Source organism: Zosterops lateralis (assembly GCF_965231275.1).
Source record: "Zosterops lateralis genome assembly, chromosome: 1".
NCBI classification, from domain to species: domain Eukaryota; kingdom Metazoa; phylum Chordata; class Aves; order Passeriformes; family Zosteropidae; genus Zosterops; species Zosterops lateralis.
In genome coordinates, this window is record NC_139762.1 from 43,742,876 (window position 1) to 43,760,380 (window position 17,505).

The window sequence follows — 17,505 nt, forward strand, 5'->3', positions numbered from 1 at the left end:
TTAATCTGCAGTCTCCCTTGCTTTTCTGGAAAGGGGCTGTTCCATCTTCTCCCCACCCCAGCCTAGTTCCCCAAACACTACCTACAGAACAGTGATGAGGGTGTTTTTTAATGTTTAAGTTAACTGTTTTTAAAATATTTATTCATTACACGTCTGTTGGTGCCTCATTAGGGTGTTGGTTGAATGAATGATTTAATCTTTAAGGAAAAAAGATGGGGAATATTTTCTCTTCCTGTCTAAGTGCTGATTAAAATGAATCCCAGCACTGTGGGGGGGCTTATGCAGTGGAGTCTGGGCTCTGCCCATTAGCTGGGTACCAAACTACCCCTTATTAGCCCATTTTTAAAAATAAGCTTTTATGCCCTTAGTTCTAAAATTTCCTCATCAGACACCTCATACCAGCCTCATGAGCCCTACCCAAATTTTAAGAGAGCTCCAGCCTAAGCACCTCCATGGAGATATGGTACAGAGGCACTCCCTGAGGGTGTGTAAGGGGCAGGAAGGTGGGGGACAAGGAGACATTTCCTTTACTGAGTCCCCATTAAATGGTTTCCACACAAGCCATGCTGCCTTTGTGCTCTCACCCCATCCAGTTCATGACTGTGTGGCCCAGCTGCAATCTCCACTGCACTGCAGACGTGGGGGAAAAAGACTTTGTGCAGAATGAATGATGGCTGCCCCAACTCGTGTGAACCAAGGATGCAGGTTTTCTTCTGCAGTGTGTCAGAAGATGTTGACAGCAGGCCCCTTTCTTCTCCTGTACCCTTGCAAGAGCTTAAACTCTAATGGCATCCCATTCAAAATATTAATGGTATGATCATTATAATCATTAGATTTGGGTTTTGATGAGCTGACAGGACTTGACTTGTCCCAGGATATGACTGCTGTAACCACCCTCTTGTGATGTGAAGATATGCAGTCTGGGAGGATGCACTTCTTTTGTGTAAAATGGCAGAGGTGAGTGACCTGGGACAGCTGTGAGGAGCCATTCTGACTGGCAAATCTCCTTTCTGAGGATGGAGGAGAAGGAGAGGAGATTTGTTTCAAAGCTTCCAGCAGGTAATGCTAGGCTTCATCTGCTCTGCCCCTGCAAGTTCCTCTGATGGAGGTCAAAATTTGGCAATGCCAACTGACAAATAACCATGTTTTTAGAGGCTTTGCTAAGCTCTTTTTTGAAAAATAAGTCCACAGGGGCTGTGGATAAAAGAGCTGTATCACCCCACAGACAGGCTGTGATCAGCTTCGCCATTTGTGCTTGGAGGGTATTGCCTTTTTAATAAACCAAGATGATTTTATGGTATTGTTTTCATATAAGGAAGAAGAAAATAAATTATTGATTCTTAACTCACAAAGAGGTTGCTTTGCAGCCTCCCTGTAATACTTGCAATGATTTTGCAATATATAATGATTTGAAAAAAGGGACAAGGACAATTCACCTGTGCTTGTGGCCATCCTCAGCAGCACATTATTATTGTTGTAAGAATACACCATTTGCCTTACAGACCTGTGTAAGGGCTGTACAAGACCAGACAGTCAGATCTTGTGCCATTTCCCCCCCTGGCTCTCTCCCTGGCTGCCCACTGCAACCTATTGCAGCAGCTCTTGGAACAAATTTCTTATCCACCAGGCAAGCCTGTAGCTGCAGTGAATCAGGCACTGGCAGCACTGGAGGAGACAGAACTCCAACACCAGCATCTCTGCAATCTGTGGCTTCAGTTTTCATGGAGCAAAACTGCATCTTAGAGGTGCCTCTCTTGATCCTGACTCAGTGGTGTCCTTCATTTTGGGAGCCTCTCTGCCCAGGCTGGATGCAGATATGCTGCAGAGTGAGCATGCTGGGGAAGGAGGTCAGCTGGAAGGTGAGAAACAGATCTGCACTTACCTGATCAATTCAGGCATGGCCTAAGCTATTTTCCACCATCAGCCAGGAAATCTGTGAGAGGGGGAGAAATTGGATTTCAGCCTCCCTGGTATGAAGCTGGGGCCCTAATCACTAACCTATCTCAGAAATGTAAATTTTGCAGAGTAACTCCTGCAGACCTGGTTTGCAGCACTCAGCTGGAGACAGACCTCTCCCTGAGATGATTAAAATCTGATTTACAAGGCACGGTGGACAGATGGCATCTGTTTTCTGCAGTCAGTGGTCCCTACAGAATAAAAGAGGCAAACTTCAAGGCTGTAGCTCTGCAAAGACAGAGAAATTATTGCCCATATCCATGCAGGTGCCTGCACTGACACATCTGCTCCCACCATGCCAGGGCTTGAATCCACCAAGCCAGCAGGTACCTGCTTACCCTCTTTCCCCTGCCTCTCAGTTCCCTATTTCCAAGCCCTTCCCCTGCCCCCCATCCCCTAAAGCTAATGTGAGGGCAAGCTATGGGCAAAAACAATTAAAACAGAAGACAGTGCCTGGCTGCTTTGTGGAGCATGGAAGAGGCAGCTCCAGCAGGCATGGGCAGGGAAGGGATAATGCTGCAGGCATAAAAAGGGCAGGTCTACCTAAAGCAATCAAAATGCCCCAGGAAGATGAGTTTTTTTAGAAGGGTAAGTGCAAAAGCATCACCAGGTGGGAGAGGCAGGAAAGGGCTGAGCAGATTTTCTCTTTGCACTGGAGAGAGTGGAGTGGAGTGGAGCCCCAGGATGTGAAGCCACATAGTCCACCCAGGGGCTGTCACCACAGAACCATGTCTGTGCCTTTTTGGAGCTTTTTTCCCCCCACCTCTTGAACTGTGATCAGGCTTGAAAAGGACATGCCCAGCAGAAGTAGAGATATCTCCCACACTTTGGTTGTTTCCCATTTCTGGAAGAGGAGTAAAAATAAAGGCAAGGAAGAGGCTGCAGCTGACATGATGCCCCCACATGGGCACTGAGTGCTACCCTCCAGTTAAGCTCCTCAACAAATTGCTCTGGCCTTGGGTAGAAGCCTTTGATCTCTGCTCTCTTAGTTTACAACTTCAACTCAAATGGGTAGGATGGGCTCTTCCTGAGCACCTAATTGTGGCTCTTTCCATGTGATGCCATGTTTCATGCTCAGATAATAGAGCAGGAAGTGTCTGACCTAACCTGTCCATTCTGTGCATAGATGTTGTGCCACCTCTCTCCCACACTCCAAATCAAGTAAAACCATCTTGAATTGCCTTAAATTTAATATAATCACCAATTCCCTGCTCTCAGACTATTTACTGTTGGCAAGGAGCAGAGCTGGCAGACCCCAGTGAACTGAACAAAAGCCATTAAAAAAGATTTGTCCCAATTGTGGCAAATCTCAGCCTCCTGGTATCTTCTTGGCACCTAGACATGCTTCCTAGAAGCCCAAATCTGCAGCTCAGCTTATTAGATCCTGTTTTTTTCCCCAAGATTTAACTCAGAGGAGCCAAGAACTTGTTTCAGGGAAGGTCAAGGCAATAAACCTCCAAGTGTTTATGTACATAAAGAGCCCTGGGATGTAACATGCTCTGCTTACTCCAAGCTTTCCCAAATGCCCAGAATGGGCAATTAAAACCAAACACATGCAAAAATACAGCAACATTTACAGTGTAGCCTGCGCCACTCTATCCACTCACCCCATCCTCAATAAAAACTCCATCCCTGCTTAGATACAGCCAAACATTAAATCCAAGGGAGCAAAACTCACTCAAAAGCAGGACTGGAAGAGGTGGTACCATACCTGCTCAAGCACAGAGCCTGGCCAGCAGCACCATGGAGTCATGCTCACCTCTTGCCAGGGAAATACCCCTGCATGGGCACATCCTGTTCCATTTCTATGCAGAGTCAGGGCTCAGGTTTTCCTTGGGCTCTTCCCTGTACCTGGTTTGAAACATCAATGAAGATGAATACCACCATATTCATCTGGCTTGACTGGAGACAGGATTGAACCACTGTCCCTGGAGAATTTCTGTTTGCTTTCCCAGCACTGAGAACCTAGTGGGAAAAAATGTTCACCCACCCCTTTCAGGTGCTTCCTGAAGGCATCACCACAAGCTGCATCCTCCAGACAGCTGGGGAAAGGCCAGGCAGCCCATTTGCGGTGTTAATACCTCTGCAGACTGACATATTAGTTCCTGGCATTGGCAAGACATCTCACAGATTGAAAGAAAAGTGCTGATGTCTCAGTCCTTGCCTCTCCTCACCTCTCCTGGCAAATGAGTCTCCCTTCTACCACCAACTACATCCTCCCATCCCAAAAGGAAGTAAAATGGTGAGTCTGATTGCCTAACCTGGAACTTGAACAGGGACTGAGGAGGGGAAAAAAGCTCATGTGGTATCCAAGCCTAAGACCCAGTCAAAAGTTGGAGGGACATGCACTGCCTCACCACTCCTTGCATGGGGGCACAAGCAGCACCCTGCCTGTGGCTGGCAGCAGGGGGTCCCAGGAGGGCCCCCAAGGTGCCAGATGCAAGAAATCCCTTTGCACCCACATCATCTCTTGGATTAGTGATGGTGGGTGTGGCCCAGGGGAATAAAAACTGGCTCAGCTCAGAAGAGGAGGAGAGCAAGGCAGGTCCTTCAGTCAGGAGTGAAGCAAAAACCCAGGGAAATTCCCAAGGACCACATGGTGATAGTCTGGGGGTAGAAAACTACTCCTGTTTGGGAGAGGCTGTTCCCATCTTTGGCTTGCCTTGCTTACAAAATTCATTTGTGCAAACTGGACACACATTTCATACAAACTGGATTTCAAAGCCCCAGAGCATGGCTGGATTTGTGATATCTGCAGGTTGGATGCATGTAGCTCTAAGAGATGCATCTTTTTAAAATCTATCCCAGGGACAGCTGCTGGGCCTGTTCAAAATGTCCTGAACTTTATGAGTTCTCTGGAACAGAGACAATCCTACCAAAGCAACAGCTATCCAAAACAGCTCTAGGGAAGAACTCCTGAACTTGACTGCCATTTGAGATCTTCAGTCCAAAAATCCTGTGGGTGCTGTTGCACCTGGGTCCACATTTGGGTCCACACTAGGGTGGGAGGAGCCCTGGGTGCTGTGGCATTTTGTTCTTCAAGCAGCCACTTGCTCTGTCTTGCTCCCAGCATGGAGCAATTCTCTGCTCCCATAAATCTAGATTTTTGTTAGAAAGAGAGTAATAGGGAGGGAGGAAGGTGGTGCTGGTGAAGAGATATAAAGTACAGCTGGGCGGATTAGGCTGCAAAAGAATTAGGGACTTAATGATGCTTTAGCAGCTTGAAATCTACCAGTTCAGAGATGAAACTTTTAAGACGCTCTTGGCAAGCTCTGGGAAAGGACAGCCTGTCAAGCCAATGCCACCTGCTGGAGACAGCACTCGGACACCAAGATTCATGGCACCAGTTAAATTCATGGGTTTTAGTTGTCCTTGTACACAAAATCCCTTTTCTGAAGCTTGAAAACCTGGGCCCATGTCTGGCAGGGCAGAGACCTCGGGAACCCACAAACATGGCCCCTGTGCCATCCCCAGGAATGTTTAGTTTCTCCCAGGTTCCCCGTCTCCTTTCTTCCATTTGCCTTATCTGGCAGGTAATTATCCTTCCAGAGATAATTGCTGCAAGAGCCATATGGGATCCATAAGCTGCTAATGCTGGGGGATTTTTTACAAAGAATCATAAGACCTGTACATTATTGTTGTTGATATTGGCATGATTACTCCTAGTGTTAAAGCAGCCGAAATTGACAAAACAGGTTGCAGAAATGGTTACAGCAGCACAGACAGGAAGACAAGGTTACTCTCTCTGAAGTCTTAGGGGTTTTTAATTGGGAGGAAATCACATGTTCACAAGCTCAAATGAGTTACATAATAAACACAGACCTGAAGGGGTTTGGAGGGAAGGAGAAGGGAGGTGATGCTTCAGTGTGACCACTCCACTGGGATTTGAGAACCAGCCGCCAACAATGCAGCAGATCCGGGGGGGCTCAAGCACTTCCTTGTGTGTGTACATGGTGGTTATCTAATAAGCCATTTCTTGAGCTCCACTGATACTGCTACTTATATCATAAATTCAATGATCTTCACTTTACTGGCCATTAATCTGCTTCTTTTCCTGACAATTTTATACTCTTTTGATAAACTGTTTGTCTAACTGCATGGAAGAAACAATGTCAAGAGCTGTACCTTAGGCGTTCGCCCAGCTAATGAAGAAAATCCATCACAAGGAGAGTTTATCTATTGCTTTTCTGGATGTAAATAAAACATCAGGCTAATTTACTTCCATTAATCTCAAAGACCATTGCTACAACAATAGTCCTATGTCAGAGCAGACTTTTTTCCCCTTTTTCGCATAAATATTTAAGTAAGTACTGAAAGCATTAATAAATTGCTTTCTAAAAGCCAGATTATTTTTATATCCAGAGATTTAACAATGAATTTGGATTTACTTGCTAGCTCTTGCCTTTCAGGCAGCAGTCAGCCCACGCTTCCCCTGTGCTGCATGGGGATGCTTGGGTGGGTTTTGCAGAGCACCCTGTGGGGTCTCTGAGGGGCATCTGTGACAACCCACTCCTAAGGGGAAGGGAGCACAAAGGTGGGTCATCATGTTATGCCTGAGTGCCACCCCACTGGTGTCACCCCTGGCCACTGGGTGGGTGCAGTGAGTGTTGGGGCTGCCCTGCGAGGTCCATATGGGGCTGCAGAAAAGACTACTTAGTGTCCTGTGTCCACTCTGGCTCCTGCCTTCCAATCCCTAGTCCTATTTTCTGCCAGCTGGAAGGCTGTGCACAGCCAGAGCTGTTAAACACGGATCATATCACTGGAATCACTGCGGAATGAAGCAGCTCCCTCCTGGTGGAGCTCCGTGGAGCTGCATGCTCCGTGCTGTTCTCGGAGCACATTCCAAGGTGCTAAGGGTGAGCAGGAGGGGGCCGCAGGGATTCCCCCAGTCAAGGAGCCCTTGTCTCTCCACTGTTGTTTTTTGTTTGGTTGGTTGGTTGGTTTTTTTGTTTTGTTTTGTTTTTTCCCTTTGCTTAGCTGTTGCTACTGCTTTCTTAGACAAAGCCATCTGCAGCCAGCTTGGACCATCTTTTTTTGTGACCACACCGCAACACGATCTGCAGTGCTGGTGATGTGCAGTAAAATCTGGTAAAATAGCATCCCTGCTCAGATGAAACCTAGTTTGTCAAGCATGGCCCCACATGAATATTTATAACTGTATAGTAGTTATAACCATAAAACATAGTTTATGATAGGAAATACGACATTGATAGCTGGAGCAAACCAAACCCAACACAACATGGTAAAGGCTGACGCAAGCAGTCCACAGGATTCCTCTGAACAGCCGTGACCACAGCTCAGAGCCTGTGCTGGCTACATAGGCAAGCCCATGGAAAAACGGACTAATTAGAGAAGATTAATGATCAGTCTCAGCAAGATCTTGGCTTTTGCTTCTCTCATTTATCCACACATGGCTCTTTGTTAAATCATGAGGGATTTTTATTCACGTGTATAACTGCTTACAGATGTTCCCACATGTGTTTAGCCAGCAAACTCACATTACAACCAAAGAAATGCAAAAAAACCCCACTACCTTATGCAATGTTAAGGTCTAGCAGATGCAACCAGAGGCAAGGCAAAAGCTGCTGGTCCAGCTCAGCAATGTCGACATTGGGCCACTTGCACAGAGCCCCCACCTGTCTCTTGATTCTTACTGAGAATTGGCTTACGTGGGAAGAAAACCTCTCCTTTAATGAAATTTCTCACTTTAATGAGAAAAAGCAAGACTCTGATTGATGCTGTACATCATAACTTATTCTCTTGTTACCTCATAGTTTTTCCCAGTATACTTTTTGGATTAATTATGTTACATTTAGTATCCTTTACTCTTACACAGCCATGCCTGGGTATGACTTTTCATAGGACCCAGGATGAGTTATTTTGTTCTTTCAAGCTCACAAGCTAAGCTCACCTCCCAGTAATAAATCCCCATGATTCAGGCTTTAGCAGGGTTTCCATGACTGTCATCCATCTCATGGCACAGCAAACGGGGTGATAATTCACAGGGTGGAGAGAGTGCTGGGGGAAAGGCTCTCCCTGGCTAATTGGAGGGCAGGACTCCAGGAACAAGCTGATGGCACTTTGGATGCTGCTGTGCCTGAGATGCTGAGTGCTGAGGCTTCCTGAGAGCACTCATGCTTGCTTGTTGATTCATGTCACCCACGTCTCGCTTTATCCTCTCTTCAGCAAGAGGGAAAAGGGGAAAAAAGGTAATTGCCTGTGCTTATCAGCATGGGTGTTAAAGCATCCCCTTGCAGGCTCTCAAACTGACATTATGCTGAGAAGGATGGACCAGGGAAAGTATCCATACCCAGCTTTTCTTTTCCCACTGCATGGGTGGCCAGTTCTCCAAAGCTATTGCAATGGGACAGTGGCACCATGGTGCAGCTGGGTACCCATGCCAGTCTCACTGAGCTTTTCCAAGGCACAAATGGAGTGCCTGAAGCATGGATGCTCTGCCCGTAACACTGGAGAAATGGAGGCCTTTAAAAAGCCTTCTGGTGGTGAATCATAAACCCACAGGCCAGGAACTGACTGGTCCAGGCAAACACTGACTGCATGCCTCGGCTGGGAAACACACTGCAGGGAAAGATGGAGCCCATCCCTGCATCTTTTTTCCTCCTGTTCATTTTGATTTTGAATTATCTCTCAACCCTGACACTTGAGGACTTGCCTAGCTGGGATGCTGCTGTTCTTCATCAGGGTGGGCTGCTGGGCAAGAGCCTGAGGGGTGACAGGAACAGGATGGGCTCTGCCGGAGGTGCCAGCATGTTCAGAAAGCATTTTGCGCTCGACTGCCTTCTGCTAAAATAGCCTGGCATTTTTGTTAAAACATATTTCTGCAAGCCTGGGGAAGAGTTACATGTAGTCATGCCCAAGAGAGCAGCCAGGAGTGCTTTTCAGAAGCCTTACTTTTGCCTTTATTTCCCTGACAGTGAAGGAAAAGAGTGAACGAGAGATTTACATCTTCAGATCTGTCATTGAGAGCATTGGCAGCAGCCCAGGCCCACCAAGGCACATGCATGGATCATGGCACATGGCACACAGCACGTGGCTCTCACTGGGGATGGTACCATGGGCTATGTGAGGGCAGCTGCTGCCCAGTGCTGCTGAACTCCAAGGTCCTGCCTAGTCTCAGCTTCAGGCAGAGGCTCACATTCACTCCCAGGCACAGGTGTCACCTCTTCTGCAGGGGAAAAGGCAGAGCTTACCTCTAATTTCTTGTCTTTGTTTAATCTACTTAGAAAGCTCCCCCCTGCTTTCCCCTGACTCTCTGTCCAGAATTTTTGGCAATAGTGAAGGCATCATCAAAAAGCCCAGTATAAGCCATGGAAAGGCTGTCAGTGACTTCTTCCATTGCTTCTTTAACTCTTTCCAGGGTCCCTGTCAACTGTTCAACTGTCCAAGCCTCCAGTTTTCATAGTTGCTGTGTGTGTGTTTGTGTGCATGTGAGTAAAGGCACCCAAAAATCCTCATGGACGTGCCCTTCCTTTGCAAACCCATGCTGAGACCATAACTTGATGGCTGTTGGCTTTCCCAAACAGCTGTGGGTTGTCTAAGGAGACATCTCCTCCCCGTCTTTCCTACTCCCTGTGGTTCCATCTGCTTCTCCGGATCATCCTACAAGACGAGGGGAAACACCTGGTGGAGAGCCCAGCACCAGCGCAGAGCCTCACGCTGTCCATGCCGAGGGCAGGAGGAACCTCCATGGCTGCTGGGATGTGCAGGGCAGGCACTGCCGGAGGTCACTTCAGCGCGGCGAGTCCTCAAACACCGTCAGGTTGTGCTGCTGGATGTGGCGGAGCAGGATTTGTGCCCGCCTGTCGATGGTCTGGAGCAGGGGTCTGAGCCCCTCAGCACCGCCCTGGCTCTCCCAGAGCTCCTGGTCCAGGCGCAGGGACTCCAGCAGCAGGCCCTGCCACCTGCCCGACCGCAGCCGGGCCACCGCTGCTGCCGGGAAGCTGCAGGAGAGGAGCAGAAGAGACAGGGAGGAAAGGGCTTGTCCAGGGAAGGCTGAGCAGAGAGCAAGGGAGCAGCAGGGCAAACTGGAGCACACTCAAGTTTCAAGCGGAAATGCACATCTACCCAGAGAAAGACAGGACGAGGAGCCTTCTACTTAAAACTCTCCCCACGGTGAGCATGCGGGACAGCTCCATCAGACACAGACCCAAACAAATTCCAAATCAAGAGGCCTCTGGCATGCCAAAATGCCTCATGGGTAATGGCGCAAGAAATGCTGAAATACCTGATTATTCATTATTTTTGTGCAGCTGCCAATTAAAGAGGGGAAATAGGCTTTGGAGCCTGCCATCAGCCACCCAGAGCAGAATAAAGAGTTAGTTTCAGGGCAGGGGCACGTGAGATGATGTTTTTATGAGCCTAGCTGCCTGCCCTCTTCTGGGTGGGAGATGGCCCTGATTCAGAGGGATGCCCCATCAGGGAGGCCAGGAGCAGCAGGAAGGTGGGCGCACACAGGGCTGCTGGACATCCCCAGTGTGCCAGCTCAGCCCTCACCCAGCACGAGCACATTCCTACCTGCCTATGCCTTGCAGGAGCCTGAAGTTGAGGTTCTCCTCAGGGTGCTGTGGCCTGCCCGCGTTGTCGATGAACACCAGGCGGGACGGAGCGCTCCTCCGGACCTGCCAGCAGGATGGGAGGGAGAAGTTCATTCAGTGCAGAGTCACCACCGTGGGGGTTTAGGCTGATTTTTAATGCATAGAGAAAACCTGAGAGTATTTGGGGGAAAGCAGATGCCATTGTCTGTGTCCCTCCATGCCTGGGCATACTTCCCACCAGGGACCCAGCATCACCATGGGACCTACATTCCCTTTGCTACCACCTTAGCCCTGCAAGTGCCTCCCAGGCACCCTCATGTTAGCCCCAGAGCAGCCCTTGGACAGCAGGGAGACATACCAGGATGTGGACCAGGACCAGCTCTGCTGGATTCCGGCACTTCTCGTGAAGCATCTCCTCCACGCAGGGCTCAGAGGGATCAGGCTGAAACCCACAGCAGTAGCGGTCCAGACGGTCATGAACCTGCAGGAGACAGTTGGGGACCTTAGCAGTGACATGTGCCTGGGATAGGGAAGTCCTGTTGTGAGCTGTTCTTGTACAGAGGAAAATAAAACGTATCTAAGGATCCTCAGGAGACGTGCAATGGAAAAGCTGCATACGCTGGTGAGTGAGAGGAATAGAAGCACACATGCAAAACCCCTTTGGCATGAAGAAGGTGACGACAAAGGTGATGGTGACAGGCTTTTCTGATAGAGTTCAGATACCTGGTACCTCCACATTCTGAATCTGCCCAGAGACAAAGGGTTGTGCTTCCAGCTGAAATGAAGGGAAGACGCACACGATGATGAATGAATAAAAAAACCCAACAAAGCATCCAAGGAAACCTAGACTTTGAAACCTCAAAAAGAATTTATTTTTCCGAGTCCTGGTGTTCTGTATGATGGTTTCATCTGGTTCCTGTCACATATGCAACCTTTCATCCATCCCTACGGTAACCTGAGCAGCTCTCAATGGAAAGATTAATGGAAAAGTATTGGCAAGGGAAAAAGCAGTCTGTGCATATGCAGAGCATGCCTGACATTTAAGTTGGGCCATGGTGACTTCTTTTAGCTACATTTGTGTTTAATCATTTGCAGGTGCTGCTAAGGCTCCATGTCATCCAGGCTGTCAAACCTCCTGCTTCCCATCCCAGTTCCCTGCAGAAATCCTGGAGCTGCTTGACAACTTCCAGTGTTTCCACACCCTTGGAGGAATGAAGGACTTCTAAAATACATAAATCTCTGTCAGACTCAGCCTCAGTATTTATGGAGCTTCCTCAGCTTTGTCAGGAGCAGCTGGTACATCCTCTAGGGTGATTTGTGGGGCAGACAAGGACCTCATTGGTTGTCAACAGACCTCCCATGCCTGAGTGTTGACATGACCCTGCAGGGGAGCCACCTCACCTCCTCCTGATCTCCAGGCCTGTTTACAAAAAAACCCCATATATATATGCTCCTTTGAATATATATGAAATATATATAAAATATAAAATAAATACATTTTCTGGTTGCAGCATGAAAATGTCTGACTCGCTGATTTGCTTGGCATTGCTAGCGCCAGCCCTGGAGGCAGCGCTCAGGGTACAGAGAGGCTCCTGGAGCCACTGGGAGGGCTGGAACAGATCTCAGGTGAGCCAGAAGGGATCTAGAGGTGACAAGACAGAAGCCAAGTGACCCACAGTGGCTCCCTTCATGCTGGTAATTAGCACAAGTTACCACTTACAGGCTGTGCTTTGACAGAGAGTTCAGTCTGAACCCAAAGACTGACCAAACACTGGAGAAGATGCTACAGGGGAAACATGAATTGTGATCTCCCTGGCCCTTCCATTAATAACTCTTTGAGAAGAAGGATTAATCCCACACTGGAGCCCCTTAAACCTCTCTGTTTCCTGAGGTTTAATGGAGCACTCAGGTCACTATTTCTCCATTGGGAGACACTCTGGTTAAAAGTGCTTGAGCATCTTGTCACAAAACACATGGAAACAGAATGAAATATCACATTTCCTTCACAAATCTCCTCGGTCTGCCTACTGGAGAGCTCAGCATGCCAGTTTCTGTCACCTGCTATGTTATTTTGCAGACTGTACAGAAGGTGAAGACATCCTGAGAGAACTTACAGAGACATTAAATAGGCTCAGCCCTCCACTCACCCGCCCACAAGCACCTGTGAAACCAAGGTGGATTGGTGCTAAACCCGCAGAGGTGTGAGGTGTCCAAGCAGAGCCCCAGGAGAGGGACCAGATGGCTGTGGAGATGCTGAGAGTGCCCTGACACGCTGACAAGCCCTCCCTCTCCTGGCCCTCTCCTGATTTTTTGGTATTAATTTCTTGTTTCCAGAGCTTAAAGAGCTCTAATTCATGGGAATTTTGGTATTATTGCTAGAACACAAATACATGAGCCACACCTCCCATCTAAGCTCAAACCCTACCAGAAGCTCACCTTCAGCCCCTCTTATGCCCATCCTGGGGCATCCCCTTGCATCTGATAGGTTTTTCCAGTTCTTATTCAGCCTGAGATGGCTTCCCCTAAGTTTCCTTGCTCTCCCTCTAGCTGGGAAGAGGGTGTCCCAGGGCAGGGACACCTCTGGGTGTCCCAGAGTTGATTTGATTTTGGCCCTCTTTAAAGTGCAGGACAAAGCCATCAGCAGCTGCTCCTTTTCTACCAGGTTCTGCATTTTGCCCTCAGTAAAAACTCAGGGGTAGTGGGGGGTTCCCTTATGGCAAATACCAAGATAAATCAACATAGAAGAAGCCAACTTTTTAGAGCAATTGAAGAAAACTACCAAGATTTCAATGCTAATGTACAACAGGGCTCAAATCTCACAACTTCTTCTTCCCCAGCAAAGGTGTGTGATGCTAAAGCCATTTTTGAAAGATGCTACTCCACTTCTGTAATATCCTTTTTACCTTTATTTCACTATTCTGCATGGGAGGATTCCATTAGAATTATTAAGGAGAACCTGTGGATTGCCCTTGAATTTATCATTGCGTTTACCATTGCTTCAGCCCTTGAGGAGGAACTCTCCTTAGAACTAGATACTTTCTCCTGCAGTCTCAGCCTTTCCACTGCATTTAGTGGTATTTTGGCCTGGGGAAGGGAAGGGGACTGGTTAATCTTCTCATTTCTCTGGTTGTTTCAGCTAAAATATTTCCAAATGCAGCCAGAACTGCTCCACCTCTGCCAGCCATAATTGTAAAAAAAGAGCAAGAATAAGGAAAACATATTTTAGTAGTTTGGGATTTTTTTCTTTCTTCTCCTTTTTTTTTTTTTTTTTTTTTGTATTAATACTTGTCCTTTCAGGCAGTTTTCTCCTGTCTGATAACTAGCCCCCAGGTGCCTAAACAGGCTTTCTTTTTCTCCACAGAAATCACTTTTGCCTCCTCACAGCTGCCCTCCAAGACCTGATAACTCTCTGGGATATTGTTGTAATCCCTTGTAGCAGCAGGGTATGATTTTCCAGACAGAAGATTAAGTGCTATTAATGCTGAGGAGGAGGAAGGCGGTGCTGTCCAAGGCAGGGCTCCTTATTTCCAATGCCAGCAGCACATCCCTGAGTTGGATGCGATGGGGCTGATGCAAGACATGCTGCTTATCCCTAGGTGTGCCCTAGGGATGTCTCTAGGGATGTTCCAAGCCTCTGCCAGCACAAAATGAACAGCAGAAAGCTCGCTCACATGAGGACAGACTCACCACAACCCGCCTGTGGTTCCCCTGCAAGTCCCAAACATGGACCATACTCAGGCCAAAGTGCTTCTTGCACAAAGTTCTGCTGCTCCCCATCAGCTGATGAGTGAAAATACATCCCAAGAAACCACAGCCTATGTGAACCCTCAGAAGGAGACCATGGTCAGACCATACAGCTGCAGGTGCAGGGGAACCCGAGTGCCACAGCTGATGGGACAGGTGGCCTCAATCATCACAACCCTACCTGGAGAAGAAAGTCAAAGAGGGCCAGGCGGCTCCATTCGCTGTGTGGGATGCTGGAGCAGGGAGCATCCCTGGCCACCAGCATCGGTCTGTGTTGCTGCAGCATCTCCTGGTACTGCAGCCATCCCAGGGCACAGGAGTTCTGGTCATTGTTGGCATCCTCCAGGTGCTGGAGGTCAGGAGCCCACCAGATGATGGGGCGCGGGGCGCCGTTGGTGTAGCTGTAGGGCAGGAGGCGGCTGGAGAAGCGCCGGGCCACGGCGGGCAGGCTGCGGTTCAGCCCCAGCACCCTGTCCAGGTGGAAGGCCAGCACCTCATACAGGTCCCCAGGGCGCTTGATGAGCCCACAGCGCCCATCCTGGCAGTCTCCTTCTGGGCTGGCTGGGGAGACATCCCCCTTGGCATCCCCCACGGCACGCAGCCCCACTCGCATGACTTGCCCATGGGCAGGGACACGGGTTTTGGAGACCACCTGACCCCTGGACAGCAGCCACATCTTCTGGAGGTCGTCAGCAGAGAGCCATGGGGGAGCGTCCCTGTCCACCCCCCGCCGCCTCCTGCTCCGGCCAGGGGCCTGCTCCTGCCGCAGGTGAGGGTGAAGGACCCTTCTTCTGTAGGGCTGTCCTCTGGACAGGGGTACAGCCACCTCCCTGGAGGCCCCTGGCGGGGATGAGGCCGGCAGCAGGAGCAGGGAGCGGTGCGGTGCTGGGGGCAGGTGGATGAGAGCCAGCAGGGCCAGGGCCAGCAGCACCCCGACAGCTGCTGGGGCTGGCGGCTTCATCCCCGTCCTTCGCCATGGTCGCTGCGTCTGCGGGGACAGAAAGGTGGAATGATGCTGGAGGGTTACTGCAGGCAGAGCCCTCGGTAGGGTTTGCTTCAGAGGAGCAGCCTCTCTGATTGTGTGATCCCTGCAAGAGTGTTCCACAGCACTGCAGCAGGAGGGTTATGGCTGGTGCCATGATTTATGCCAGAAATTAGCTGCAGTCCCTTCAGAAGCAGACCAGAGCAAGGGTTCACTCCCCACACAGAGGTTGCCATATCTGCAGTGCTGAGGTACAGGATGACCTTATGGGCAATGAACTTTTCATGGTCAAATATTTTGCTTTAAAGACTCAAGAAACGAAAAAAAAAAAAAAAAGAGAGACCAAACCAGAGCAAATTTCTGTCTAGATGTGAGCACTTTCCAGTTCCTAAGAGGTTTTATTTTTCAGACATAACTCTGGGCACCCTCACTGGTTCCTATTCTGGTTGCACACTGAACCCATAACTTGGATATCTCAATGTCTGCTGAGACAAGGACTCTGGAGCTCTGCCCATCGCTGTATCTGGCAAAAGCAAGGCAGCTCCAAGTGTCAGTAAAGACCTGCGACTGGCTATGTTTAAAAAGGGTGCAAACTCCTGGAGGGCAGGAACACCTCCCCTGTGAAGACAGGCTGAAAGAATTGGGGTTGTTAAGACTGGAGAAGGCTCTGGGAGAATTTACAGCACCTTCCTGTGCCTAAAGGGAGCTGTACCTACCAGAGAGCTGGAGAGGGATTTTTTACAAGGATGTGGAGTAACAGGACAAGGGAAAAGGACTTTAAACTGAAAGAGAGGTTTGGATTGTATATTAGGAAAAAATTCTTAACTGTGAGAGTGCTAAGGCATTGGAACAGGTTGCTCAGATAAGCTGTGGAGGCCCCATCTGTGCAGTGTTCAAGGCCAGATTGGATGAAATTCAGAGCAACCTGGTCTAGTGGAAAGTGTCCTTGCCCATGACAGGTGGGTTCAAATTAGATATCTTTAAGGTTCACTCCAACCCAAACCTGTCTATGAGTCCATGATACAATCTATGCTATATGTGAAACCTAAAGTATTCTGATTCCCAGCACTAAGGAACTTCTTTAAACACCTGGGGCTGCCCTAAGCACAGGACATTCCCCTTTAGGCTGAGGTAGAGGGCAGTGGTGGGGCAGCACTGTGACACTCTCCAAGCCAATCCAGTCCCTGGATCACACTGCACCCGTGCCTCATTCACTTGGGTCTGGGCAGCCTCACACACTTCAGGAGGCCAGAGCCACAAAAAGCACCTTGGCACTGTTTCTCTGCTTTCAGCAGGCATTTCCAAGCAGCTCAAACCCACACCGGAAGTCGAGGCGATGGTCAAGTGGATACATTTTTTTCCAATTATTTATTTTGGAAGCACAAGCATATCCATGGCAGACACAGCAGGACAATATATTGCCAAAGAAGGGATAAAAGACTGTTTATAAAAGGAAAAGTTTGAAAAAAAGAGCTAAAAAGCTGGGGAGGTGAGAGCCAGAAGCCAGAATTACTTCCAGAAAGCAGTTGGACAAGCAAAAGCATTTCCAGCCCCAGGGCTTTTAGGACCACAGGCTCCCACTGACCACAGGGACCCACCACCAGCACAACTCCAGCCCCACGAGCAGCTGGCCCAGGCGACCCCAGTGCATGAGCTTACGAGCTTACACAGCCCTGTCCTGAAATCTACCAGGTTTCATGTCCTCAGCTTGGGGAGACTGCTTCAGACAGCCCCCTGGTGAGGAGCCACATCCCTTGCAAAGACACTATATCAGTTGAGGTGGGTAAGAGGAGCCACCAACTCACTGGCCTCAACCATAGGGGTGTTCCTTCCATGCCTCCCTTTCAAGGACTGAGCAGATTTAATGCTGTTTATAAGAGCTATTGATGGTGCACTTGGAGTGATTCAGCTTTATAGCTCTCACTTAATTGCTTCTCTCCCAGAAATACAATGTAGTGCAGCAAAATATATCTGCTAGGCCGAATCCTTTTTTCAGACAGGGTTGCACAACCTGGCAGAGGTTTACACCAGCCTCTGCCAGGAACCAGGGCCTGTCTGGTACAAGGCTTTGGGACCTGCTGCTTTATCTCTTCCCAGAGTGGAAAGGACCTAGTCCAGGGTGAGATTGTTCAGAGAGGGATGTCCTGTCCTAGATCACCAGCAGGGTTATTCAAGGCTTGGCATTAACTGTCCCAGGCATGAAACTACATGGCTAAATCATTGTCTTAGGTGCCTTTTTGGGGAGGGCATGAGTATGAGCACTTCTAA

At 48.9% G+C, this 17,505-nt stretch overlaps 1 protein-coding gene across 1 annotated transcript; it reads right to left on the reverse strand.

Moving 5' to 3' along the window:
* Positions 1-9,706: 9,706 nt before the first annotated feature.
* GASK1A (golgi associated kinase 1A) lies at positions 9,707-15,232 on the reverse strand (the record flags this gene model as incomplete). Its single annotated transcript, XM_083881374.1, has 5 exons — positions 9,707-9,917; positions 10,492-10,595; positions 10,870-10,992; positions 14,437-15,140; positions 15,187-15,232. 5 exons carry the CDS (start codon positions 15,230-15,232, stop codon positions 9,707-9,709), a joined length of 1,188 nt encoding a protein of 395 aa, XP_083737500.1.
* Positions 15,233-17,505: the final 2,273 nt, after the last annotated feature.